At 49.8% G+C, this 27,220-nt stretch overlaps 2 protein-coding genes across 3 annotated transcripts in view; one reads left to right on the forward strand and one right to left on the reverse strand.

The window, feature by feature from the left end:
• The first annotated feature begins 1,218 nt into the window (after positions 1–1,218).
• FAM131B (family with sequence similarity 131 member B) lies at positions 1,219–10,603 on the forward strand. Of its 2 annotated transcripts, none has more exons than XM_009204048.2 (7): positions 1,219–1,402; positions 3,826–3,935; positions 4,203–4,238; positions 4,551–4,644; positions 4,946–5,143; positions 6,580–6,723; positions 6,981–10,603. In XM_009204048.2, the coding sequence occupies exons 1-7, from the start codon at positions 1,375–1,377 to the stop codon at positions 7,451–7,453; spliced, it is 1,083 nt and encodes a 360-aa protein (XP_009202312.1). In that variant the 5' UTR covers positions 1,219–1,374; the 3' UTR covers positions 7,454–10,603. The 2 variants fall into 2 exon arrangements, with proteins under 2 accessions (XP_009202312.1, XP_009202313.1); XM_009204049.3 differs by lacking the exon at positions 1,219–1,402 and adding an exon at positions 1,888–1,965.
• Positions 10,604–12,007: 1,404 nt separating this feature from the next.
• The window catches only part of CLCN1 (chloride voltage-gated channel 1), a 43,856-nt gene continuing 28,643 nt past the window's right edge, over positions 12,008–27,220 (reverse strand). Inside the window, 7 exon segments of the mRNA XM_031665065.1 lie at positions 12,008–12,547; positions 13,488–13,574; positions 13,666–13,770; positions 17,334–17,372; positions 17,622–17,701; positions 18,028–18,139; positions 18,517–18,758. Coding sequence (XP_031520925.1) covers positions 12,176–12,547; positions 13,488–13,574; positions 13,666–13,770; positions 17,334–17,372; positions 17,622–17,701; positions 18,028–18,139; positions 18,517–18,758 — 1,037 coding nt within the window. The 3' untranslated portion in view covers positions 12,008–12,175.

A 27,220-nucleotide genomic window follows, 5' to 3' on the forward strand; every position in this document is an offset into this window, starting at 1 on the left:
CATAATCCCATCTCCCCAATCTGCGATTCAATTGTTAGCGTCTTCTCCCACATCTTCATCTGCCACCCCATGGGATGTAGCTCTCCACTCACAATCTAAAGGTTACAAAGTTACATCCATGAGACTTAGTTTCCCTGTTAGGAGCCCACATCGGGGACCCCTGGCCCATTACCTTCTCTCTCTGCAACCTCGGAGGGACCAAAAATGGGCGAGGTGCAGTCAGAGCCTGGATGGGCACTTGCTTCTGTGAATGACCGCCTGCCCACTCTCTCACACTTTGGGCTTTCTGGGTACAGCTTAGACAAAAAGGTCTCCTTGCCCTTTCTCATACATCTTTTCTGGACTCCACTTCTTGCCTGCTGTAACCAAAGTGCTCACTTAACCCTTGCAACTTAGACCTTCATCTCCTCCCCATGTATCTACCTGGCCCCATCCCACGAGCCAGAGGCCAATCTTTCTCTTTGCTGCTTCGGGACCGCCTTGCTTTCATTTGTCCAAGAAGACCACGTCTCAGAAAAGTTACATTGGATTCAAGACGATGTCTTCTAGCCAGCCTCGGGTCCTGACATTGTTGTTAGTCTACTGCGAATAAACTATGCTCGTCATACTCTCCCATCCCCAACCAGGCCTGGAACTCGACTATCTGCATATCCCCACACCCACCCCTGAATGTCCAGCGAGCATAGAGAAGTGACCCACACGATCCACTTGCAAAGACTTCATGTTCTGTTTGGGTGGACAAAATAGCGCACTTGAAACGCAGAGCCCAAAGCTGTGTCCAATCACGTTTCTGTGTGTGTCCCAGATGCGGCCCCAGGAAGAAAACAAGTGTTTGCGGAATTTGGTGGCCAAAGGCCCTTCGGCCCGGCTTTATTCTCACCACCACCTCACTTTCTCTCAGGCATCCCCTGCCCCCAGCCCGCAAAATCCATCAACCAGAACCTCGGGGTAGGCCCTGGGTTCGTGCCCCGGCTCCCGAAACCCAAGCCGGGGTTCTCCAGGCGAGAGCCCCGGAAAGGGGCTGGGCACGGGCAGGCGGGGGAGCGCGGCGGCGGGGGCCCCAGATCCCCGAGGGAGCGCCGCGGCACGGCCTGGGCAGGGGCGGGGAGGCGTGGGGCGCAGCCAATCCCCGGGCCGCCCCCTCCCCGGCCGCGGCGAGCCGAGCCGGGGCGGGGGAGCCAGGCGGCGGCGGCGGCGGCAGCGGCGGCGGCGACGGAGCTGCCGTGGGGAGGGATGGAGAGGGGAGGGGGGAGCGGAGCCGAGCGGAGACAGCCGCGGCGCTGCAGAGCGGCTGGGGCGGCGGCGCGGCTCCCGGTGCTCCCCCCGGCGCGCGCCCCGAGTCGGTGAGGGCCCGGCCCGGCGGCCCCCGGAGCCATGGGCTGCATCGGCTCCCGGACTGTGGGTGGGTACCGCGGCCGGGCGGGGACAGGGCTGGGCCCCCCGGGCCGCCCTCCCACCCCCTCCCCCATCCCTCTCCTCGCGCGTCCGGGCGCCCCGCTCCGCACCCGCCTTGCCCTGCTAGCTCCTTCACTTTCCCTCCGTCCGCCCGCGGTCCCTCTGTCCCTCCTTCCTGCCCGCTCTCCTCTCGCGCCTCCGGGGCTGCCATCCCGCTCGGCTCGGTTCGTTCTCCCCGTCGCCCTCCCGCAGGCGCGGTCCTCTCCATCCTCTCCATCGTCCTCCTCTCCTCTCCTCCGACGCTCGGCCCGACGCTCGGTCCCCTCATCCCTGCCCCTCCAGGCCATCCACCTCTGCTCCGCCGTCCCCAGCGCCTCCTCGCATTCCCCACTCCGGAGCAGCCCCCCGCGAAGGACCCCCGGCCTCCGCGCCAGCCCCGAGTCTCTTTCGCACGCCCCCCACGCCACCCCCTGCTGCCGCCTCCATCTGGCTCGGGTGCTTTGCCCCATCTCTCTCCCTCTCCGTTGCCTTTTTCTGTCGTTCCTGCCTCCTCCTATTCGCTTTGTTCACGTGCGTTTTCCCTCTGGGGCGGGGGCGGGATGAGCCCGGGTTCCACGCCCGGAGGGACCGGGCCAGGGCCGGGTGGAGGGAAGGGGCTGGGGGACGCGGGGAGGAGGTGGGGGCTTCGAGGCGCTGAGAGGGGTCGGGAGCGCGCGGCCCGGGAGGGTGGGGCCGGCCCTGCCTCGGCAGCAGGGGACCCGCCGGCACCTGTCAGCGGGGGCCGGTGGGGCGGGGCCGGCTCTTTATTTACCTTTGACGCGGGGAGGGAAGAGAGGCGCCTCCTAATCCACCTTCTCCCTCCAGCTTCTGCCTGGCTACCGCCCCAGACCCCCACCCAGGCATCCACTCCACTCTCGACGCTCAGCGAATTCATCCAGCCCTCTCCCACCCCCTCCCCCATTCTTCCCCTTTCCAACTCCCAATTTCTCCCGCCTACACCTCCTGGTGACCTCAGGCTGAGAGAATAATTCGTATTATTATTACAAACAAACTCACTCTCCAGAAGCCTGATTTCCCTGAGACCGGTTTATTTCCATGGATACCCCCTCCTCCTCTGCTTTCACCCCTTCTCCCTGGCTCTCCCCCTCCCCGCTGCCCCCCACAGCTCTGACTCAGCTCTCCGTCTCCCACAAAGGCCACCCCCCGCTCCCCTCTCCCCCCGCCGCTGCCCTCCCCTGTCTCCCTTCTCCTTAGGCTCTTCTCCGCCTGCCCCATTCCTGCTGTGTCCCGAGGGCCATCTTTTCTCTTTTCCCCCAGTCACCACCCCGCGGAGCCCCAGGGAAGAGCAGGCCAACTTTGGAGGGTCCTCCCTCCTCAGTCCAGTTCACCACAAGCCCCTTCCTTTCCCCCACCCTTGCTGATGTGCGGAACGCCTCCTCGTGCCCAGCCCCATTCAATGCTCCCCTTCCCAAAAATGGAGCTGACCCTAAACTCACAATTGTAAAACCTCATAAGTATAAAGGGTCTGTATGGTCAGATGGTTCAGGCAATCATCTGATGCTTGAATAGTCCCTTTAGGAAGACCCAAGCTGTTCTTCCCCAAGACTTCCCGGAGCACCATCCTGCCCTCAGTCCAGGAGTCTCCACCAGGAGCTCTGTCCTGGCTCTAACAAGCACCCTCCTTCCCCTGAGTCCTGCAGTTTCCCACTCAGCCCTCAGACCCTGTCCACCCCTCCCACCATCTTCTGTCTTCTCTCTGACTTGAATTCCTATTTTCTTAATTCCTATTTTAAAAAGTTCTCTCTTCTCCTTGTGCTCCCCACCTTCCCTCCACTTTAATCCATCACTTGTGTCCCCACAGTCAGGTGAAATGCCTCCAGGTCATCCTTGGCTTCTCCGCTCACTGTTTCTGGGAGGACACACCCAGCTCCTTGCTATCCAACTCCTGCCTCAATTCCCAGGAGTCCTCTTCCAGTCAGTCAGACTCACGGACGCTTAGGAAGGGCCCACAGTGGGAGACACATCCCTGCCACCCTAAGCCTAGAGAAAAGCCCTTCACTAGAGCAGTTCTGCCCTTATCTATAGACTTGTAATAGAGGACAGCTCAGCTCCCATACAGAAACACTCCAAGAGTCCTCAGGAAGGAATAAGAATTGATTTTCTGATAAAACCCAACCTCTGACCCCTCCACATAAACAACAACAAATAAGGCCATATATCAGTTATTCTGAGTGCACTATTCTTGGTTGAGCTAAAACTGGATATTTGGGCTCAGCATTACCACTTGTCTCTCCTAAAATTTGGAGAGCGCAGGAATATAAGAGGAAATGGGCAAATGGGGTAAGGGAGGGGTGTGAAGGGCTGGCCCCAGGGTGTCACCTCGGCTGCACAGGGAGGTGAGGGCGGGCAGCTAACTTCTGGCCCCCTCAGGGAACGAGGTGATTGCAGTGGATTGGAAGGGCCTGAAGGATGTCGATCAAATCAACATGGACAGCACCAGCTCACTGCACGGGAGCAGCCTCCATCGGCCATCGACTGAGGTGAGACCTCACTCAGCCACCCCGAGTCTCTAGCTGCCTGCACGTCCTCAATTCCAAGGCAACAACCTAAACACTCCTTCAGACTGACACTTCTACAGAACATTTGTCACAACACATGCCAAGCAGTCCACACGGAGAACCCAGGCAGTGGTGTCAACCTCAGGAAAGCCCTCACATCCCGCACTCGTGGAAGGCCCTCTGAGGAACGGGGCTTCCTTGCATTCCTGTGAGTGACTGGGATGCCCATTCCCTTTCCTCTCTCCACAGCAAACTCGAACTGATTTCTCCTGGGACGGCATCAACGTGAGTGCAGCTGCCCCCAGACCTCCCCATCCTCCCGAACTCCTCTTCCTTATCTTCTCCCTTGCACCTTCCAACGAGCACGGTATTCCTTGGCTCCAACAGGCACTGTGAGCCCTCACATTCTCAACCTGTGCCCCAGCTTTCCAGGGCACTGGGGGCATATCCCTCCTTGGGACTCTTGGGTATAGTAGCTTTCCTTATCATCTGCCTTAGCTCAAATACTTTTTCCTGGAAACCATGAACCTTCTCCAAGTATAAAGCACGCCCGTACCTTCTTATTTCTCTGCCCTTCCTCCCACGTTCCCAACCCAGCTCTCCATGGAGGACACCACTTCCATTCTTCCGAAGCTTAAGCGAAACTCTAACGCCTATGGCATTGGGGCCCTGGCCAAGTCATCATTCTCAGGTGAGACTCCCAATGTAGGAATGCCTTCAGACAAAATAATGCTGACAGACTCCTTGGCTCAGTCTCCCTGCTCCTTCGAGGTTGATGAAGACCCTCATCCTCACACCCTGACCTATTCACCCTTCTGTCAAGCCTCCCATCTTCCAGGCCATTCCCCCCACCACCCCATCTATGGAGTCCTTAGGGGAGCCTGCCCCAGTGGGATGGAGTCTCATGGGGCTGGGGTGGGAGGAATGGGGAGGGTCTGGTTATGGGTGTTATGTGATATTCTGGAGGATGTGGGAAATGTCTGGCCCTGTAGGGATCTCGCGGAGCATGAAAGACCACGTGACAAAGCCCACAGCCATGGGGCAAGGCCGGGTGGCCCACATGATTGAGTGGCAGGGCTGGGGGAAGACACCAGCTGTTCAGCCACAACACAGCCATGAGGCCGTGCGCAGGGATACGGATGCCTACTCCGATCTCAGCGATGGCGAGAAGGAGGCACGTTTTCTAGCAGGTATGTGCACCCTAAAGCCTCAAGAGACACATTTTCAGGATGAGGTGGATGGCCTCCAACCTCATCCCCTGTGGCAGAATTAGCTCCATCCATATTTTGACCATAGATTCACATTTCCCAAACAGCTCTAATTCTAAATATTTTGATGTGCTAATTCAAATAAGTGCTCTTAAACATATTTTTATAATCATCTCAGAAAATGAGTGGAATTAGATGGGGATTTGTGCGTCCACCCCACAAAAGAAGGCACCCAGATGCCTTCTCTCCTCATCATGAGACTGTCCAAACCCTGAACTCCCTCAAGTGCAGGAAAAAAAAAGTGCAGGCCTTGGTCTTTGAAAGAAAGAAAGACCTTGGGGATTTCTTTTAGTCTTTGCCCCTTAGCATTTCGAGTCATGAATTCGCCTACTAGACTCATTACTTGTGACAACCACTAGAAGATTAAGGGAACTGTGTGAGGAGATGGGAGGCCTACAGAAGAGGTTTAATTCCAGGAAAGTAGTGTAGGTCTGATAACAGGCATGCAATGTGCCTACAAGAGTGGCCAAGCCCTAGTGCAGGTCTAAATAAGATGCCTAGAAAGGGATAGGTCTGGAAGAGAAAGGAAGTATCGTTGTGTTGGTGATACGGGTGGGAGGAGAAATATCAGTGAAGAGGGTCACAAACATGTAGGGTGGGGGCCAGGGACAGTACCAGCTTCAACGCACTCATGGATTTGACTAGAATAGGGATCCCATCCCTATAGGAAAAGTCTACCTATCCCCTTTTCCTTCCAATCCCTTGAACTTCCAGTTTTATATCATGGTGGACCCACAAGCCCATGATGCTCTCTTGGGGATCTCTGTTGATCTTGAAATCTACTCTCTAGATTGCAATTCCTAAAAACCTCCAAAGATAAATTTCTGGAAATCCCGAATTTGAATCTCTTAGGATATCTCACCAGAAGACCCGTAACTCTTTCCCCTAGGAATCCTAAATCTGACTTTTTAGGAAGTCCCCCACAATACTCCATTCTCTGGGGACATACACAAAGGCTGTGCTGTCCAGTACATTAGCCACTGGCCTCATGTGGTTATTGAGAACTTGGTATGTGGCTCTTCTGAATGGAGATGTGCTTTTAAGTGTAAAATACCAGCTGGATCTCAAATGCTTCATATAAATAAAAGAATGTAAAATATCTCACTAATGACTTTTATTTCGATTATATGTTGAGATGAAAATCTTTTTATATATCGAATTAAATAAGTTCTATTATTTCAATTGATTTAACCTGTTTCTTTTTAATTTTAAATGTGGCGACTGGAAAACTTAAAATGATATAAGTGGCTTGCATTGTATTTCTACTGAACAATGCTGCACTAAGATGTCTTCCTACCCCACGCACGTGTCTAAAGATTTCGTGAGATATTTTGTGGTCGTTGCATTTCTTCCTGCAGGTGTCATGGAGCAGTTTGCTATCTCTGAGGCCACACTCATGGCCTGGTCTTCCATGGATGGTGAGGACATGAGTGTGAACTCCACCCAGGAGCCATTGGGCTGCAACTACAGTGACAACTACCAGGAATTGATGGAGAGTCAGGGTGAGAGATGTTCCGGAATCCAACCTCTGGAGCCTGCAAGGCCTCCCCAACTATCTCAGCTGCCTCCACTCAGCTCCATTCTTTTAAGACTTCCTTGTCCATCTCGGCTTTCCCATTGTCTTGCCTACTCCCTGTGCGCTCTGTATCTTACTCCCGGTTCTCTGTGCTGTCTCTTAGCTGTCTCTTGTGCTGTCTGTGCTGTCATTCCTGCCCTTGACATTTTGTGACCCCACTGACCCCCAGGATTCTTTTTCCAGATGCCCTGGCTCAAGCCCCCATGGATGGATGGCCTCACTCTTACGTGTCCCAGGGTATGTACTGTCTGGGGTCATCAGATGCCTGGGAAGCCAGCGACCAGTCCCTCATTGCCTCTCCAGCCACAGGATCCTATCTGGGGCCTGCATTTGATGACTCACAACCCAGCTTGCATGAAATGGGACCTTCCCAACCGGCTTCAGGATACTCTGCTCTGGAGCCTCCACCTTTGCTGGGGGGAGACACTGACTGGGCTCCAGGGGTAGGTGCGGTGGACCTGGCAAGGGGTCCTGCCGAGGAGGAGAAGAGGCCATTGGCCCCTGAGGAGGAAGAGGATGCAGGATGCCGGGATCTGGAGTCACTTTCCCCAAGAGAAGACCCTGAGATGTCTACCGCTCTCAGCCGGAAGGTGTCTGACGTCACATCCTCAGGTGTGCAGTCATTTGATGAGGAGGAAGGCGAGACCAACAACTAGCTTCCTCCCCCAATGCCCTGCCTTCCACTCCCACCTGAGGGCCATGGCTGTGACCCATACATTCCCTCCCCCCAGCAGTACAGCTGAAACCGGGCAGACAACATTGGGGAACCCAGGAGCTTCCAGTCCTCTCCCGGAAATGGAGGGCCAGGATGGGATTTTATCCAGGCTTACACTCTAGAAACCCACAGGCCTGGGAACTGAGACCTGGGCAACTAGATGGCCATGAGCTTGGTGTGACTGTGGAGAAGGACCTGGGCTGCGGGCTTCTGGGTCTGTGCTGACAAAGCCTCCAGTGTGTGCACCCTGAAGACGGGGGCAGTGCAGCTGTGCTCAAGACTGGATCTCAGTTCTTCACTCCCCGATTTCGTCTTCCAGGCGCCGTAACTGTGCTGTCTGAATGCCTCCTTTCTCCAGTTCACTCTTGCTTTTCCCAACTCTCTTTTCTCTGGCTGTGGCCCCAGCTCATCCTTACTGAGAGAACAGACCTTAGGGGCTGTTGGACATGGCTGGACAGGCGCAGGGGAGGCTGCCTGAAGGGCACGTCCATGTGGAGGGTGGAGAGGCTGCCTCAGCGGGTCATTTGGCTTCTGAGCTCAGGAGTCGAGGAGGAGGTGGACGTGGCAGCTGAGATCTACAAGGGGCACAGACGTGGTTCTTTCTATCAAGGCCTGCCCAGAGACAAGAGTCACTGAGGAGACCAAGAACAAACACAGCCCCTTGCTCTGGGATCTTGAATATCCCATGGCTGAAAGGAGGATCCTAAGGATCTGGGAAAAGACCCAGCTGGGGCTGGCTGCTCCAGCTCTTGCTTCCCTTTCAGCTTTCTTCCATCCCTGCTCCCGGAGCCTGGCCCTGAGGAGGGTGCGGGGACGCCCGTCTTGGATACACCAACGCAGGATGCAGGTGTCGCCAACAGTGGGGGGAGCATGAGGGCTGTCTCCCCCTATCCACCCCTGTCCTCTGAAGCTGTTTACACTTTTCTCTTTGCCTTTTCTACATTTTTATAACTTCTTGGGCACTCAGGGTTGAGTGGGGTGGAGGGAGGAGTCCGGTGCTGTCACTCCCTCAGCCAGTCAGGGTTGCAGCTGAGGGCCAGGGTGGGCACTCGGCACCTTCTGCCCCTTCTTCAGCTCCTCCCAGGACTCCCAAACAGCTTCACAGCTGTCCTCCCTGCCTCCCCAGGCCTCCTACCGGAGGAAGACAGGAAAATTCGCGGATTCTTCTTTCCAGGATGGTGTATGGTGAGACACAAGCTTGCCCTCCCACACTTGGCATCCATGCTGGTGGGGACTGAGCAGCATATGCACCCCAGCACTACTGTAAGAGCACAGGCAGAGGACGGGCGGAGCGAAGCAGCGGCGCTGTGGACTGGAGAGCACTTGGCCCTGCCACTGCCAGGGTAGCCCCTCCCCAGCCCTTGGCACAGGCAGAATTTGGGTAGGAGAGAGAGGCCTAAGAGGCTCACTGCCCTATCTCTTTCTTTCTTCACACCCTTCCAAGGCTCCAGTTCCCAGGCTTGTGTCCTACCCACACTCTGTCAGGAGTTCTACCACTTGCATCCCCTGCTGGAAGGGAGCACTGTCGTCCTCTCCCAGCCTTGGGCACAAACTTTGCCCTCACCCCCAGGTCCCAGAACTTATTATTTTATAATGAGGAGGTTGAGAGTTGGGGTGTTTCTGTCCATCTATGATCTTGTTCCGCCATCAAGTTCATACTCTCCTACACACACTCCTGGGATGCAAGCAGGGCAGGGGGTTCTGTGTCTTCCCTGGAAGGGGGACAATGGTTATCCTGAGGCTGGTTTTTGGAGGAAACATGGGCTTAGGCAAGGTGAGCCAAGGCAGGTGCAGTCACCTAACTGAATCCTCCTGTACAGGGGAAGAGTCCTCTTGTACTTGCTAACATGTGCTAACTCCGTGTCCCAGGACCTCATTTCCAGGAACTCTGAGAGGTGGTTTAGCATGCCCGCCCTGGCAGCTGTTCCCCACCCATCTCCTGCTGCAAGCTCTGGGGTTTTGCATGTTCATGTGACCTTCCTTCCTCGGGGTCCCTGGTTCCTCACCTTCTCCAATGTGTGCTATTCCCACATCACCTCTTCCTGTCATCTCATCCTCTCAGTGCCCATATTATCTCCCCAGACCACAGTGGACAGCTCAGCCACTGAGTGCGTTCATTCATTACAGTTCCTTTTTGCTCAGGCCCGGGGGAGTTAGGAAAGGTAGACCACAGCAGCTTTCATTCCTCCTTCCCTTTCCCAAGGAAGCCACATGGTCCCTGACAAAAGATGACTAAAGGTCTGAAGGACTCTAGCAGGGTTCATACATGAACCTGGTGTCCCCAGGGTGCTGGCATATTGCTGCAGACAGAAATCAGGTGGGGGTCTGTCTTCTGCAAGGAGCTCCCACTCGCTCTGAAGAGAGAGACTGAGGAGCTGGCTTGGGACCATCTTAGGACTCTTCTGGTGCTGGGGGCAGGGTGCATGGGGGTTGCTTATCGCCTATTTCAGGGGGTGGGGAGGGGCATGTGCAGGAAGAGGCTGCTGCGGGGTGGGAAAGGGTGGCTTTTCCTTTGGGGTTAAGGCTGTGCAGCACGTTTTACAGCAGTCCTGGAACAGGGCTGTTTTTATATTCTTGTGAATGAAACTGCTCTTGCTAAACGATTTTCTTTTTTTGGGGGGGGGTGCACTTTCATTTTCAAATGACTTTATTAAATGAAAATCCAAATCTTCCATTCTTCCCCTCCATTGCCCCCTCCACCCCCACACACCTTCCTTCTTGTCCTCGTGTTGAAGCGGGGATCCTGGGGAATGAGTTTAGTATCTTCTCCTCGTCCTGACCTATACATCCCACACACCATCTTCCAGGTCTGGGAAATATCCATTTTTATGGCCAGTCTCAGCATGTTTTCTTAATGTGACATTCCCACCCCAGGCCCAAGAGAGATTCTATGACATATATTACAGAGAGAATTCTATATCAATATATATAAATATTATAGATTATGTACACAAGGGCATGGGCTCAAATGCCCACTGCCAGTCCCCTACCCAGGCTTCAGCGTCTCTCTTGGCCTGGGGAAGTGGGAGGGACGTGATGCTGGAGAAGGTTACAGGCTGTGTTCAATGACACTAAACAGAACATGGTGGCATCCTCTGGCTGTGACTGTCTTATTTGGGGGATGGAGGAGACTGGGAACAGGGGAGGCAAAGGAGGAGAATGTCGGAGTGGGGGCACAATGGCAGAATTAAGCAAAGCATACGGGATGGCAAGGTTTGGGGAGAAAAACCTTGGGTACGGAGCAAGGGTTTGGGGATGCTCACAACACCTGGCCTCCCTTTGTAGAGAAAGCGTGCTAATGGAGTGCACAGCCAGGCTTCCTGCTGCTGATCTGGGGAGGGTGAAGATGTGAGTGTCCCAAGTGCGGGCAGCACTCAAGAGCCCTGCCATCTTGACGCTTAGCTCCTAACTCTCCACCCCTAGGAGAGGCATCTGAAGAACCAGTCTAAGAAGGGGCTGGTGTCTGAGTGATCCAGTGACCTAGCTGCTCTGAGCCCTGATTCTTGGCAGGAGAGGCCCTGGCTAGAGCAGCTCCAGGGCAGAGCTGACCTTTGGCAGGACAAGTCAAGAACTACAGTGGAGCCGGGCGCGGTGGCTCAAGCCTGTAATCCCAGCACTTTGGGAGGCCGAGACGGGCGGATCACAAGATCAGGAGATCGAGACCACCCTGGCTAACACGGTGAAACCCCGTCTGTACTAAAAAATACAAAACACTAGCCGGGCGAGGTGGCAGGTGCCTGTAGTCCCAGCTACTCGGGAGGCTGAGGCAGGAGAATGGCGTAAACCCGGGAGGCGGAGCTTGTAGTGAGCTGAGATCCGGCCACTGCACTCCAGCCTGGGCGACAGAGCAAGACTCCGTCTAAAAACAGCTTCAAAAAAAAAAAAAAAAAAAAAAACTACAGTGGAGAGAGGGAGGATGTGTTTCCTACGGAGTAACCTGGACACTGGAGGGCGAGGAAGCTGTGCTGTGGAATAGAAGGTTTTCTGCCAGAGGGAGTCAGTGGACATCATGGGGGCACGATTGTTGGACAACAGGGCACCTGCTTCTCTCAGTGCCCTAGTCATGGCCTGGCCTGGAGACGCATCGGGGTCAGAGGCAGATTGCAGAAGCGGACGTGGGCCAGCGCAGGGCTCCAAGAGAAGCGGCTGTGGCTGGCCTGGAGGCACATTCTGGGGTGGTCAGTGCCTGAGGCCATAGGATGGTCCCATCCCCTCCTCCAACATGGCACTTACAGGGCCACAGTCGTTCTGGGCCTCCCCTCACCCCACCTCTTGTAGACACTGAGGCACAGATAGCACAGTACTGGGACAAGAGCACTGGGGAATTGTTGGGGGCAGCGGGAGGCAGAGAGAGGCAGGGGATTCCCTTGCTGCATACCAGGAACACTCAGGAAGCCCCATGGAATATCAGGGGTGCTTTGCTAGGGTTAGGGCCACCTGCCTGGCTGGGAATGGGGAGAATAGTCGAAATAATTGACCAAGGCTCCTCCCTGCCTAAATGCTGATTCCTCCTTTAAGACTATCACTATCACATTAAAAAATTCCTGGAAGAGGCATGGAATGTGGCATGACCTCGCCACATTCAGGATGCACCCTGCCCCACACAAGTTCACCCTCAGACTGGGCCTCCGGACAGTCTTTATGAGGAGGTCGTGGGAGGGGGTCAAAGGATCAGTTCATCCTCATCCTCCTCGTCTGTGGATCGCAGGCTGGGGCCCTGCAAGATGTCAGCCAGCTCCTCTTCCAGCCCTGGACTCTCCACCAGTTCCAGCTCCTCCAGCTCACCCTCTACCTTGCCTGGGGCCAGGGAGAGAGGGGGCTCTGGGGAAGGGGATGGCACGGGGGTCTCTGGGGAGGCAGCAGTCACATCCCCTGCTCCAGTGGCTCCAGGCCTATCCTCAGGCAGGTTCCAGTTCTCTGCAGAAGGTGGGGGTCCCCCGGGACTCTTTCGAGTTGAAGTCGTGTTCCGGAAGCTGGCAAGGGGAGGGCGGAGCTGCACCCCAGACTTGGTGTGCCCCTCAATGGCCTTCTGTAGCTGAAGAGCAGTGGGAAAGGAAAAGCGGGTAAAAAGTTGGAAAAAGAAAAAAGATGGGGGCAGTGAGAGACAAACAGAAAAGAACAGATACAATGAAAGGACAAAAGAACAGGAAAGATACAGAGTGGCAAAAGGGGGAGAAAGAGAAACAGACAATAAGGAACAACCAGAGAAAGAAGACAGAAAAAGGACAAGAAAAGGGGCGTGACAAAAGATCCACCTGCCCAGACTCAGACCCTTGGGTGACCTCTTCCTTCCTAGTGACCACCTGCAGCCACATCCCCCCACTGCCCTATTTCCACAGCTTTCCCCAAAGCACATCCCCGAGAAACAGTGACTCATGCCTGGAACCCCATCTGAAACCCACACTATCTACGGAAGATCACATGGGCCCCATCTGGGGTGGAGAATTCCATTCCCTTCAGGGCTGTGGCCATAACAGGCTTTGTAGTCTCCTCTACCTCGGCTGGCTGCTTCCTCTACCCTCTCCAATCTCTGCATAAGAAATAGAGAGGGGAGCCGGGCCCTGGTGGCTCACATCTGGAATCGCAGCACTTTGGGAAGCCGAGGTGGGCAGATCACCTGAGGTCAGGAGTTCGAGACCAGCCTGCCCAACATGGTGAAACCCCATCTCTACTAAAAATACAAAAAATTAGCCAGGTGTGGTGGAAGGCGCCTGTAATCCCAGCTACTCAGGAGCCTGAGGCAGGAGAATCAGTTGAACCTGGGAGGCAGAGGTTGCAGTGAGCTGAGATCACACCACTGCACTCCAGCCTGGGTGACAAGAGCGAAACTCTGTCTCAAAAAAAAAAAAAAAAGAAATAGAGAAGGGAATCTGAGGGGACTTCTGAGATGCTAATATCCCCTCTGTCCTCCCTGCATCCCCTTATCTTGTGCCCAGCCTCCCTCCTGCTGCTCAAATGGGACACATCGTGATTACCTCCTCCAGGGCCAAGACGCCCCTGAGCTTCCCCATGCTGGTCACATAAGCGAGGTGGAGGCCGAGGAGTGAGAACAGGGTGTGAGTCTGAGGACGAAGAGCACAGGTCAGTGCATGTTCCTTGCCCCACAGCTCTCCTGCCTTCCCTGCAGCCCTGAGCAGTCAGCAAAGGACTCACCTTGTGCAGGGTTGTCTGCTCCACCAGCTGGAAGGGAGACTGGTCAATACAGCAGGAATCAAAACAGACAGATTGGCTCAGCTGCTCCTGCTCCCAGGCCTCAATCTGTCAACCAGAGGATGAAAGTCACAAAAATCACGGAGCCTCCTTTCACCCCAGATACCTGATTTTGATCCCAAACAGCCCTCCTAGCTCCTGCCCAGAATCTGGAAACATGCAAGAACTGATCACAGATCCCCCAGATCAGAGGCCCTCCTCCTTCTTCCCAGGCACAGAGCCTCTCTGCCCTTCCTCATCAGGAACCCCCAACCTACCCTGCAACCCCCAGGTACCCAGAACATCCCTCCCTGTTCTAGGCCCCAACTCTCCCATCCCCTGGCATCCCAAACATTTGTTATTCCCAACCTATCTTTCCCATCTATTTTCCATGACTACTATAAGATGCGGGGCTCCAATCAAACCAGACTGCTTTCTGCTCTTCAAACACGCCTTCCCCTTTGTCTTTGCTGTTCTGACCATCTAGAGTTCCTTTACCTGCCCTACCCTGTCCCTGCAGTGTACGTATTTCCTGACTCTCCCAATCAGACGTGCCTCTCCCTTTTTTAAATTCTCATAGTATTAGCTGGTCTCACCTTTTCAGAAATGACATTGGCCATACTTCCTGCTGTATTGGCATTTGTCTTACCTTTGCACTTGTCTTGAGTGTTATGTGGTATTGGCTGCTGTATATTGTGAAGAAACTACCACATCACCTCTCATGCAGGGAACCATGGTGAGTACTTGTTGAAACTGAAGAGCTATACTGGACCTCATGGCACTTACTTGACTTGAGCAAAGCCAGTTTTTGTTTGCTTGTTTTTGTCTATGACAGAAGCATTAAGGCACAAAGGCCAACCATCCTCTTGACTTTAGATATGCACACAAAAATTCCCAAGAGTCCAAATAATCCATTACATCTCTGGCTCTCATACATTTTTCTAAAATTTCTACAATCTCTTTTCAGTCAGTACCCTCTGAATGATCTAGAACTCTATTTTCCTATTTGTCCAAATCTACACCTCTCAGACTTCAGAGAACATCACCAAAGGGCATTATATAGATTTAGGATCTAGTGTGTAGCCCATAGTGACGCTCACTCCACCTGTCCTGTCCTGATATTTCTGGATTACAATCATGCCTCCTCTATACTCTCATCTTCCTGACCAATGGATTACACAGGGTTACATAGCATAGGATGGATGACCACTTAGCAGGTGTGTTGTAGAGAAGATTTAGGTATAGGATGGGGGCTAGACCTTGCCAACCACCGTTTGGTCCATCCCGTCCTCTTGGTCTTTTCTATGATCATCTGTGGCCTTACGTTCCGTTTTTGCCTTGCCTTAACAATAACGTGGCAACATTTTCAGTGAATGATTATCAAGTACATCCTCTTTGCCAAGCATTATTCTAATTGCCGTACCCGTCTTAGCTCATTTAATCTTCTCCAATAACTCTATCATTATCTTCACTTTATAGATGAGGAAACAGAAGCACAGTGTGGAAGTCATTTGCCCAGGATTACACAGTCAGTAACTGGTGGAGCTGGGCTTCTAACCTTGACTGCTGTTTGCATTCCAGGTGCATCTCCAGCTTTTGCCCAAGGGATGCAGGACGTTGCTGTTGAGGCTGATGTGTTCCACTACTTGAATAAGCTCGGTACCAGTTAGAAACAGAGCTCTGTGTGTACTCCAGAGTATGCAGAATTAAACAAATCCTAGTAGGGACTTCTGGCAACACATAATTGAATCTTTCAGTACTCCCATACTGCCCCCATACCGTTTTTTGGTCAATATCAACATCTTGATATTGTCAAGGGTATCATCTGGCCTGAAAATTGTGTTCAAAATATCCTGAATTTCAACTCCTATTGGATCTTATCCCTCTAAAATGTCTCAGTGGGTCACATGGGAATTGGTAGCTCCTTGAAGTCCTCCCTGGGAAAGACATAAGCTAGAAATGATGGTCTATCTTACTTTTAATCCCTGGCTGCACTTTATTTCCAGTGGTCATTTGATAGCCACACTGATAAACTAGCTGGTTTTCAATCTTTGGAGCATTAAATTAAAAAAAAAAAAAAGAAAAAAAGAAAGGCTTATTATTATTGGTTTGAGCAGCCTAACAAAGTACTCCTTAATTGCAATTATGGCCTTTCTGATTTCTGCTTGTGGGCAGAAGGAATAGTTGTTCCTTTCCCTCTGTGATCATCTATTTGAGTTTTTCACAAGTCATTTGTCAGAAGTGTGTGTGTTTTGAGGGGTGGGGAAGGTTTTCCTTCTCTCTTGTCACTCACAACACCCTCCTCCAACCCTGTAATGCTTTTCATTGTCAGCACATATATATTCCAGATATCCAATAAGATGTTTATTTAAAAATAATATCCGCCGTGTTTCTTTGTCAGCTTCATACTTTACAAGCTTTACGTTTTCAGCGTTTGCAGCAAACTGTGCATTCTTTTACCATATAGAATAGTTGCCAATGGATTTTTTGTTGTTGTTCCTCCACAACCCCTTGGTATGTTCTGATCTGGACTGTTCAGCTGCCTGCTTCCAATCACTATTCCACATTCTGTTCCCTCCTCACAACCAAGTGCATTCAGAATGCTTGACTTTTCTCTCTTGAAGGTTTGATAACCACCTCTTTTAGGGAAGTAGGCATTTGTTTGTCCCCATGAGGCACCATGGTCATTATTTTCTTCCTTTTTCAATTCTTCCCAGTAGCAATGCCTAGCATTTTCCAGTTGTTCACTGTCTCAGGGCCCTGATCAATCCAGCACAGTAACCTCCACCAGGGGCAGATTTCCTCATTTTGGTCATTTTGGTTTTTTTTTTTTTTTTCCTTTTTCTTTTCTTTTCTTTTATTCTCTTTTCTTTTCTTTTTGTTTTTTTTGTTTGTTTGTTTTTGTTTTGTTTGTTTTTTTTGTGGGTTTTTTTTTGTTTGTTTTTTTGTTTTGTTTTTGAAGTGGAGTCTGGCTCTGTCACTCAGGCTGGAGTGCAGTGGTGCGATCTCCCCTTACTGCAAGCTCCGCCTCCCAGGTTCAAATGATTTTCGTGCCTCAGCCTCCCAAGTACCTGGGATTACAGGCGTGTGCCACTATGCCCGGTTAATTTTTGTATTTTTAGTAGAAATGGGGTTTCACCATGTTAGCCAGGCTGGTCTCAAACTCCTGACCTCAAGTCATCTGCCTGCCTCAGCCTCCCAAAGTGCTGGATTACAGGCGTGAGCCACCACGCCCAGCCTCCCATTTTAGTTTTTTAGTTTTGATGTTCTTCTTCCATGTTGCTGTTTTAGTGCCAGCCTCCTGGTGACATTTTGCCTCCATTAAAGCTTTGCCTGATCCAGAAAGTCCATAATCTCTAAAAGATCTCGGGCTCCTCTTAGCACCATGGCCCCATTTACTCATGGAGGCTCAAAGTTTTTCTCCTGAAATGACATGTCTCTCCGAGAACACCTCCATGTCCCATCACACACTCATTAATCTCTCCATAATCATCCTTATTTCCATCCTGTCAAAATACTTCCCATCTAGATCACATTCTATTTCATGACAACACAATAAAGAAGGTAGAAACAAATTAGCATCTGTCATTTGACAGAACAATCTACCCCAGGTTTTGGTTTCCCTTACTCACCTCTTCAGGTGACATGTTATCCACTAAATCTGTGGAATCCTAGAGAAGAAAGACACAGGTCCAAGTTCTTTCCCTTTTCTTCCCATGGTTCATATGGTTCCCAATGAAACAATAGCCATCCCTCCCTGGCCAGGACCACCGATGCCTCCTTTCCATTAATCATCCCTTCCATATGATTAAACTCCCCCTCCTTGGTGGGGTCTCTGCCTTCCTGATTTAAGAACCATGGGTTTCTCACTCTTCAAGGGTAGGCTCCCTTTCCCCTGTATCCCAAACACATCTCCTCACCTGGGTTGCTTTCTTCTTTGGGGGGCGAGCTCTGCCCAGCAGGCAGTGAAGCAGGGACTGGAAGATGGAGGGTCTTTGACCTGAGAGGAAAGGTGAGTGGATGGAAATGGACACAAAGCAACAGGAAACGGCCAGGAGCCCCACGCAGTGCCTGACACTTGCTCCAAAGAGCTGCACTTCCCAGGTACCTCACCCTCTCTTCCACCATCCTAAATCACCCTCTGCTCCCACTCCCTGGGACAGTAACAAGGAGAATTGTTGAATAAGAACCCTTTCCTCCTTCAATCCCCCAGCCTCACCCCCAACCCCACACCACATAGGAGTTGCATGCAGGTCAAGGTCAGGTCCAAGTGACCAGAGATAACCTACAAGGCATGAGTTGGGGTGCATGAGGGAAGAGCGTCACCTGCAGGCTCTGGTGCTTCCGGCTGCAGTTTGTGGCCAGGCAGAGGCCCATTGGGCTCTTCTGGGGACAGAGGGGCAGTCGTAGAGGGGTGGAGAGGAAGGGAAGGAGGAAGCTGTAAGGAAGAGTAAGAAGTCTCAGCCTGGAAGCAGAGACTGCCTGGGTGGGCCTTCACTGCCTTTACCAGTCGGTGGATGTTCTGGGAAAGCGAACTCTATTCTTCCCCCCAGTTCAGAAATTCCTATATCCCTTTGAATTGTCGAGGAGACCATCATCTGCAACCTTATCTTCTTTAGTCCCTGGACCCAGAGGCACTGGTCTCTCTGGTACCTGACCCAGAATTTCTGGCTTTCTCAGTTACCAGCCTCTCCCCTCCCTCTTCCCACTACTTTCAGGGAAACTACCCCTGTCCCAAGCCCAGCCCAGCCCAGACGACGCTTTTCCTTTTGCCCCTGATCTATCCCACTCCCTGGCCCTTCCTGGCGCGGTCACCTCGCTCTTCCCAGAGACGTCTTCGTCTTCATCCTCATCCACAAAGGCGAAGGACTCGGGCCGGCCTGGAGGCGCACCGGGGAGCCCCTCCCCAGCCAGCCGCGCCTTCCCGTCGTAAGGCAGCTCCGACAACTTCCGCGCCATCTCCTGGGCCGCGCGCAGCCTGCGCTCAGGACACAGGTGGCGCTGCAGGAGGGCCTGCAGTTCCGACCGCTCCACCGAGCCCAGCAGGATCATTGAATCTGAGGGAAACCCACGCCCTGCCTGAGCGCCCCCTCCAAGCCGTCCCGCACCACCGCGCTCCGCACTCCTGAGAAGGAACGGAGAAGCGCCCCCCCCCCGCCCCCCCGTCCCCCCCGCCCCGTCCCCACATCTTTCTCAGCTTCCTACAAACTCATTTTAAGAATCCTGCAAGATTAACCTCACTCCCTTTTATTTCATCCATTTAGCAGGTACGGGGCCAATTCCAATTGGTAAGCACTAATTGGGCTAATTTGTACTTATTTTGATGAGGCCTTATATAGATTTCAGATAGGTGAGCTGATAATTAAGTAGGCGAACCAATGCTGTCCAAATAAAAAGAAACATGAGAAGCCATTTAAATCAGCTGAGACGTGAATCACGCTTTGAAAGAACTCTATAAGCAATACAAACATTATATCTCTCCCTGGAAGAAGGGAAACAAGGGAACTCTCCCTTTTGTATCTGACATTTCATCATTTAAAAAACCTGGGCCGGGCGCGGTGGCTCACGCCTGTAATCCCAGCACTTTGGAAGGCCGAGGTGGGCGCGTCGCCTGAGGTCAGGAGTTCGAGACCAGCTTTGGTCAACATGGTGAAACCCCATCTCTACTGAAAATACAAAAATTAGCTGGGCGTGGTGGCGGGCGCCTGTAATCCCAGCTACTCGGGAGGCTGAGGCAGGAGAATCGTTTGAACCCGGGAGGCAGAGGTTGCAGTGAGCTGAGATCGCACCACTGCACTCCAGCCTGGACAACAAGAGCAAGATTTTGTCTAAAAAACAAACAAACAAACAAACAAAAAACCCTGCTAGGATAAAAACAAAATGCCTACTTTTCCTGAGAAGGTTCTTTTATATGATTATAGAAATTCTGCTACTATAATTAACATTTTTATTAAGTTTTAAGGCCATGACATTGCAGCAGTGTTATGGAGATGAATTCTGCTGTTAGGTCTCAGTCATTATTATGAAAACCTTGCCCCTCACTTCTTGGCTGTGCCCCTGCTCTAATAAAGAGCCTCTGCTGTAGAACATGGAAGGTATCTGAGATTTGGGAAAATATTTGAATTAATCCAATTTGAGAAATTTGGATATTCCGATTATCAGAAATCAGAACTAACAATCTTAATGGCTCTAAATGGAACCATCTACATAAGCTATGGGATTTACATTAATTGACACTAATTCATGGATACACTATTTGTGAATTCAGCTAGTTCACTTTAATATACTAGTAACACGATACCTATAGTACAAGTGCACTCTGGGTAATATGCAGACATCCATAGAGCATCAAATATTCTCAAGGAATGCCCGATGCCCCTAGTTCGCAGCTGAAGTTGAACAAGATACAGATATATAAACGACAATAAGAAATCATACCGTAAAGCAGGATGCTCATTTGGTAGTCTATTTAATGCGATCCTGGTGACATTTTTGTGCAGAGAAATGTGAAATTATTGTTTACTAAAAACCATTCACTCCTCCATATGAAACAGTTCCAGTCTACAGTGCGCTAGTAGCATCACGCCTGTAATCCCAGCTCTTATTGGGAGGCTGAGGCTGTGTGGAGTACGCCTGAGGTCAGGCAAGGGTTCGAGTACCAGCCTGGCCAACAAGATGAAACCCCGTCTCTACTGAAAATACAACAATTAGCTAGGGCATAAGGTGGTGTGTTACCTGTAATCCCAGCATACATCAAGGTGATGCACTGATTGGTTCATGGAAAATGTGACTTAGAGACCCACGGAGAATGGAGGCCTGCATGTGAGCTGAGATGTTGCCATTGTTCAGTCATAGCCTGGGCAACAGAGCATAGGCTCTAGTCAAAAAAGACTACCATGAAGGATGAGAATTGACTGTATTTAGTGGGGATTTTTTTTTTTTTTTTTTTTGACAGAGTTTCATTCTTGTTGCCCAGGTTGCAGTACAATGACGTGATCTTGGCTCATTGCAACCTCCGTCTCCCGGGTTCTAATTACAGGCATGCGCCACCATGCCCGGCTAATTTTGTATTTTTAGTAGAGACAGCGTTTCTCCTGTCTTTGGTCAGACTGGTCTCGAACTCCTGACCTCAGGTGATCCGCCCACCTCGGCCTCCCAAAGTGCTGGGATTACAGGCATGAGCCACCATGCCCAGCCCTTTTAATTGGATTTTTAACTGTCTTTTTGTGCTTGTGTATGGCTTAATTTTTCCTTCCTTGTACATAGCACATTGGATGGCTCCTAAAGACAAAGCCCCCACCACGGGGCCTCCTCTACCTCTATGTGACACTTATTCAGGTCATTAGCTCTGGAGTCTGCTTCTTTCCTTCCCACTGACCTTTTGAGTCAACCAGTGGTAAAGTCTTGACTGTGGTGGTCTGGAGCAGGGTTCGCAACTCCCCATATGTGTAAGAAGCTGAAACAAACTTCACATCACGTACCATGATGTCCTCAACAAAGATGGTATATTTGCTATGGAGGGAGAAAGCATGGTGGGTTAGCCCCACCATATACCTATCCCTTCCATTCCTCCCATAAGATTTGCCATACTTTCAGTCACTCACAATATCTATTAAATGCATGAGAATATAATAATAATTTAAAACAATGTTTCCAAACATTAACCCTAAGCTCAGTCTCAGCCTCTGAACCTCCCACTCTCCCCATCAGATCTGAACTAATTCCATCTAGTGCCCCTGACCTGAGCTGGTTCCAGCCAAGGTCAGGCAAGTAGGGTAGCTTCTTGACCTGGATGATGCTGTCATAGAGAGAGGGCTGCAGGCTCTGAGCCACCATGTTGGCCAAGATAACAGCCACCATCATGGGCAGGATGTGAGCAATCTGACCCGTTAATTCGAAGCAAATCACAGCTGTGGAGACTGTGTGGGACACGGCACCAGTCAGCGCTGCTGCTCCTAGAATGACACAGGAATGCACCTGTAGGTTAGGACTACCGTTCTTAGCATGGAGGACATATGGGGATGGGATGGGAATAACACGGAATGAGAGACAAGATCCTGGTCAGTGCCAACACTCATAATGATTTGTCAAGAATAGGGACTAGAATACTGAACTCTTAGGAAATCATCATTTTGATCTCATTCTATAACCTTCACCAAGTTACAAAATCTTTGTGTGCGCCAAAATTTTCATTTATAATACGAAGATAGTGATGTCCTATCCATTCCTTGCTTTTAAAAGTTTGGATGATTATTCACTGAGCATTTTATTTTATTTATTTATTATTATTATTATTATTTGAGACAGAGTCTCACTCTGTCACCTAGGCTGGAGTGCAGTGGTGCAATCTCGGCTCATGGCAACCTCCACCTCCCAGGTTCAAATGATTTTCCTGCCTTGGTCTTCCAAGTAGCCAGGACTACAGGCATGCACCACCACACACGTCTAATTGTTGTATTTTTAGTAGAAACAGGGTTTGCCATGTTGGCCAGACTGGTCTCAAATTCCTGGCCTCAAGTTATCCGTCTGCCTCAGCCTCCCAAAGTGCTGAGATTACAGGCATGAGCCACTGTATCAGGTCTCTTCACTGAGCATTTTACAACTCAGTTATGACATTTTTTTTTACGCTGGGCTTTAGGTATTAATGCCAAGAATTAATGAGTAAATAGAGTGGAAACCCAAGAATCGTGTTGTGGACTTGGAGCAATGAGACTTGTGTCAGATCCTGCTGTTACTATTTCTCAATGGAATGAGTAGAGCTTAATTCCTCTGGAATCCCATGCTCTCAACTATAAAGTGAAAGGGGTCATTTAGATGATTTCTAAGGCCCTTGTAGATCTGAAACTTTATAATTCTATAAGCTCCCTGAAGATAGAATCTATCTTGTTAATTTTTGGTTGTTTTCCCACTAACCAAAATAGTCACTTGTGCATTAACTATATTTCTTATTTAAATATGGAAGAGATATCCTATGGGGAAAATGTAGAGGAAGGCACATATGAAAATGTAACAAGAAAAAGTCAGCTGTGCGTGGTGGCTCATGCCTATAATCCTAGCACTTTGGGAGGCCAAGACGGGTGGATGACTTGAGGCCAGGAGTTTGAGACCAGCCTGGCCAATATAGTGAAACCCCATCTCTACTAAAATTACAAAAATTAGCCAGGCATGGTGGCATGTGCCTGTAATCCCAGCTACTTGGGAGGCTGAGGCAGGGGAATCACTTGAGCCCAGGAGGCAGAGGTTGCAGTGAACCCAGATTGTGACACTGCACTCCTGGGCAACAGAGCAAGACTCTGGAAAGAAAAGAAGAGAAGAGAGAAAAGAAGGAAAGAAGAAAGGCAGGAAGGCAGGAAGGCAGGCAGGCAGGAAGGAAGGAAGGCAGGAAAGCAGGAAGGAGGGAAGGAAGGAAGGAAGGAGGGAAGGAAGGAGGGAAGGAAGGAAGGAAGGAAGGAAGGAAGGAAGGAAGGAAGGAAGGAAGAAAGAAAGAAAGAAAGAAAGAAAGAAAGAAAGAAAGAAAGAAAGAAAGAAAGAAAGAAAGGGAGAGAGCAAGCAAGAAAGCACCACAAAAGGGAAATATAGGGAGGAATGACACTACTGGATATTGCATACAACATGCTTCAGAACATAAACAATCACAGGATGTGTATACAAGGAAATGTTCACAAGGGAGGCATGTGTACCAGGAAGTCATGAAGATGGAGAACAAGAACAGTGACCCTCATTGATGAAAGAGGCTTTTATAAAGAAACTGTGTCAGGTGAGCAGGGTACCAAGTGAGCTAGAAAGCTGGTCAGCAATTCTCTATCTAGGGAAGGCATGGCCTGAGATGCTATGGAATTTTGGTGAGGAAGGGAGGAAGCACAATAATATCAGGATTCTATTGGTGTTAGGCATAGCTCTATCTTAGAAGTCATTTTAGAATAAAGAAACTAGGGCTCAGAAGCAGCTATCTTACTTCATGGTCACTGATAACAAGCAGCAGGAGAAATCTAGAGCTATGTTTCTTAGCTCTTAGTCCTGTGCTCTTAACTCCCCATCAATATAAACACGTCTCAGGTTGAGTCAATCGCCTGCAACCTGAGCCAATCACCTGCATTGTTGGTTCCATGATTCCTAGGAAGGAAAGATAGAACGCTTATCAAACATCCAGACACAATCCTAGAATCTTACGATCTCATTTGATCCCTATGACCCTTTTCCACATGAGGAAACTAAGGCTCACAGAAGTTCAATAAGAAATAATGAGAGTCAGAGTCATAGGTATGTTATCTGAGTATAAGTCGAGTTCAGTAGCACTAAATTAAAATTGTATTGTGTAGCCTAGAATGAAGATCCAATGGGAGAGTTTAAGTGTGGGAGTCTGGAGTACTCAATGTTTGATTACAGGGAAGTGGGAATGTTTCTCACCAATTACTGCATAGCCCCCAGGTAGGATCTTATAGATGATGTCATCAAATAAAATACCATCAGGAAACAGCATGGCCATGATCTCTCCTACCAGCCTTCCAAATGCAGCTCCTAGAGGAAAGATAAAAGGAAGTTATCTTAAAAAGATAAAAGAAAGATAAAAGGTGTTATAAGATCCAAGTTCCTTGCTCTCTGTTTTCAGAACCAATCTCTCCTGGGGTGTTAAGACGAAATACAAACTCCCAGCATCCCGGGCCTTTCCTTATGTTTCCGGTATCCTAGATTGCAACTCTGAGTCAGACCCCAGGCTTCCCATCAGAACTTACCTAGCACAAACACAGGCATGAAGCCTCCGCAGGGTATGGGCATAGTGGTGGCCACGATGGACATCCAGAACTGCAGTAAAAAGGAGCGTTGGAATACCCTTTCAACTCTGCCCAGTAGACAGGCACACACACTTCTCCCTTCCCACTATCGTTTCTGCAGAAATCCTGGGATAGCTGATCCTTCTGAAAGCCACTTTGTCTGTCACCCTTCTTCCAGAAACAAAAACCATAGAGCTCTCAGGCTAAGAGATTACCAAAGACAATACAGGAATACTATCAGAAGTTTCCTCCAGATGACTAGACCAAAGCCCTCCTACTTTGAGTGCCTGTATTTGCCTTTCAGCAGTCTAGAACAAAGAATGGAGCCCCAGAGTACTTCTCTTTCTCTGCCCCAAAAGAGCCCCAGCCCACTGTACCCTTTTAGTCCAGAAAGTTTGCCTCAGCAAATAGCCTGAAACTCTTGAAGCTGGAGGAAAACTTTTCCTACTCAGGTTATATTTCTGAAAAGGAGCTCCAGTTCTTTCTTTATTTTTTATTATTTTTATTTATTTATTTATTTATTTATTTATTTATTTTGAGACAGGGTCTCGCTCTGTCACCCAGCACCCAAGCTGAAGTGCAGTACCATGATCTCGGTTCACTGCAACCTCTGCCTCCAAGGTCCAAGCTATTTTCCTGCCTCAGCCTCCCGAGTAGCTGGGACTATAGGTGCATGCCATCATGCCCACCTAATTTTTTTGTATTTTTAGTAGAAATGGAGTTTTGCTATGTTGACCAAGCTGGTCTTGAACTCCTGACCTCAGGCAATCTGCCCGCCTCTGCCTCCCAAAGTGCTGGGATTACAGGTGTGAGTCAGTGCGCCTGGTCGAGGAGCTCCAGTTCTAAGTGTCAGACATTTAAAGTCTGAGTGACTTATCTGGTCATTCATAGAACCATCTATATGGTGAAACTCACAGTAGAACCTGGAGAGAAGACTTACTTGCCTAAGCCACTTGCTTTAATCATCAGATCACCTTAAACAAGGATCAAAATTTAGATCTGTCCTGGCTATATACTGGAAGGGTAAATTGAGAAAGCTTGATAAGTCAGCCAATGTAATGGAAAAAAAAAAAAAAATCTCTAAGGCCAACTTTGTAAGCTAGAACTCCAATAGAAATTGAGACAATTTTACAAAAAGCAGTATGTACATTTTGAGGCAAAGAGTACAAAAGAATTGGCCGGGCATGGTGTCTCACACCTGTAATCCCAGCACTTTGGGAGGCCGAGGTGGGTAGATCACAAAGTCAGGAGCTCGAGACCATTCTGGCTAACACGGTGAAACCCAGTCTCTACTAAAAATACAAAAAAAAAAAAAAAAAAATTAGCCAGGCGTGGTGGCGGGCACCTGCAGTCCCAGCTACTCGGGAGACTGAGGCAGGGGAATGGCGTGAACCTGGGAGGCGGGACTTGCAATGAGCTGAGATCTTGCTTCTTGCCACTGTACTCCAGCCTGAGCGATGAACGAGACATGGTCTCAAGAAAAAAAAAAAGAGTACAAAAGAATTGAGAAATAGAATGGAAAAAAGGCTAGTTGTTGAACTTTTTAAATATCTGTAAAAGAAATAAAAGTATGAGATGTAATATGTAAGCAAAGCAACAGGTTTATATGGCCCTTCCAAAATAAGTAAACCACTCTCAGAAAAGGATCTCAAACTTATTAGGTACAAGAGGGTAGCAGCTAAAGTTCAGACAAACTGCCAAGGTGAAAGTATTCACAGTTTTAGAGCTGTGCGCAATTGCACTGTAAGCTAAAGAGAAATATATTTCTTAATTTTCAGAACCTTAGAAAGAAAGAACTTCCCCCATCCAGGGCTGACCTCAGGAAGCAGTGACAAAGACTCAGAGAAAGTCTCATCCCAGAAGCTCTGAGATGAGGCAAAACACATACTCCTTCATGTCAGAATATGACTATTCAAAACAGTTGAGAACTATAAAAATAAATGGGCAAAATGAAGAGAATAGAGACTGAGAATCCCCTGAGGACAGAGAGTGCATCTTGTCCTTTCTGCCTTCCCTCTGCACTGGTGCATAGTGCTCAGTAAATGTAGGAACGATGTAGCTAGGTGAGTAGGTAGAAAGGAAGGAAGGAAAGAACGAAGATGGGCTGAACAAATAGTATTCATGCAAAGCAGGAAAAGCTTCTCAGAGCTAATATTTGCTAAAACACTAAAGAGTAATGCTCATCCAAGGGAACTTGTTTTAAAATGCAGATGACCAGACCCCACTGGAAGCTACCACATCAGATTGTCTGCAGATAGGGCTATAGGCACTTGTAATTTAAGCTTCTTAAGTGATTCTGACATTTAACAGTTGGATACCCCTTGAACTATCCTGTACCATCTCTTTGAAATAAGTACGTAAGAGCCATAAGAGATTTTGTAGGCTCAGGTTAATCTGAAAGCTCTAGCAATTCATATAACAGGTGACCAATAGGTCTGATTTCAGAGGATGTACTTTAGATTAGCCTCCAAGATATGTGTAAGAACAGTATTAAGATCAGAGGACATTGAAGTTATCAACTCCGGTAGTAAGGATGTTGACACATGAGATTAGCAAACTTTTTTTAGCTATTGGCACGTGAAAGAAAAGATTCAGAAGTAATGTGAAACACAAATAACTCCCAAGACTGTCTTCTTTCTTTCTCTTTCTTTTCTTTTTTCTCTTCTCTTCTCTTTTCTTTTCTTTCTCTCTCCTTCCTTCCTTCCTTCCTTCCTTCCTTCCTTCCTTCCTTCCTTCCTTCCTTCCTT

This window comes from Papio anubis, chromosome 4, assembly GCF_008728515.1.
Source record: "Papio anubis isolate 15944 chromosome 4, Panubis1.0, whole genome shotgun sequence".
NCBI classification, from domain to species: domain Eukaryota; kingdom Metazoa; phylum Chordata; class Mammalia; order Primates; family Cercopithecidae; genus Papio; species Papio anubis.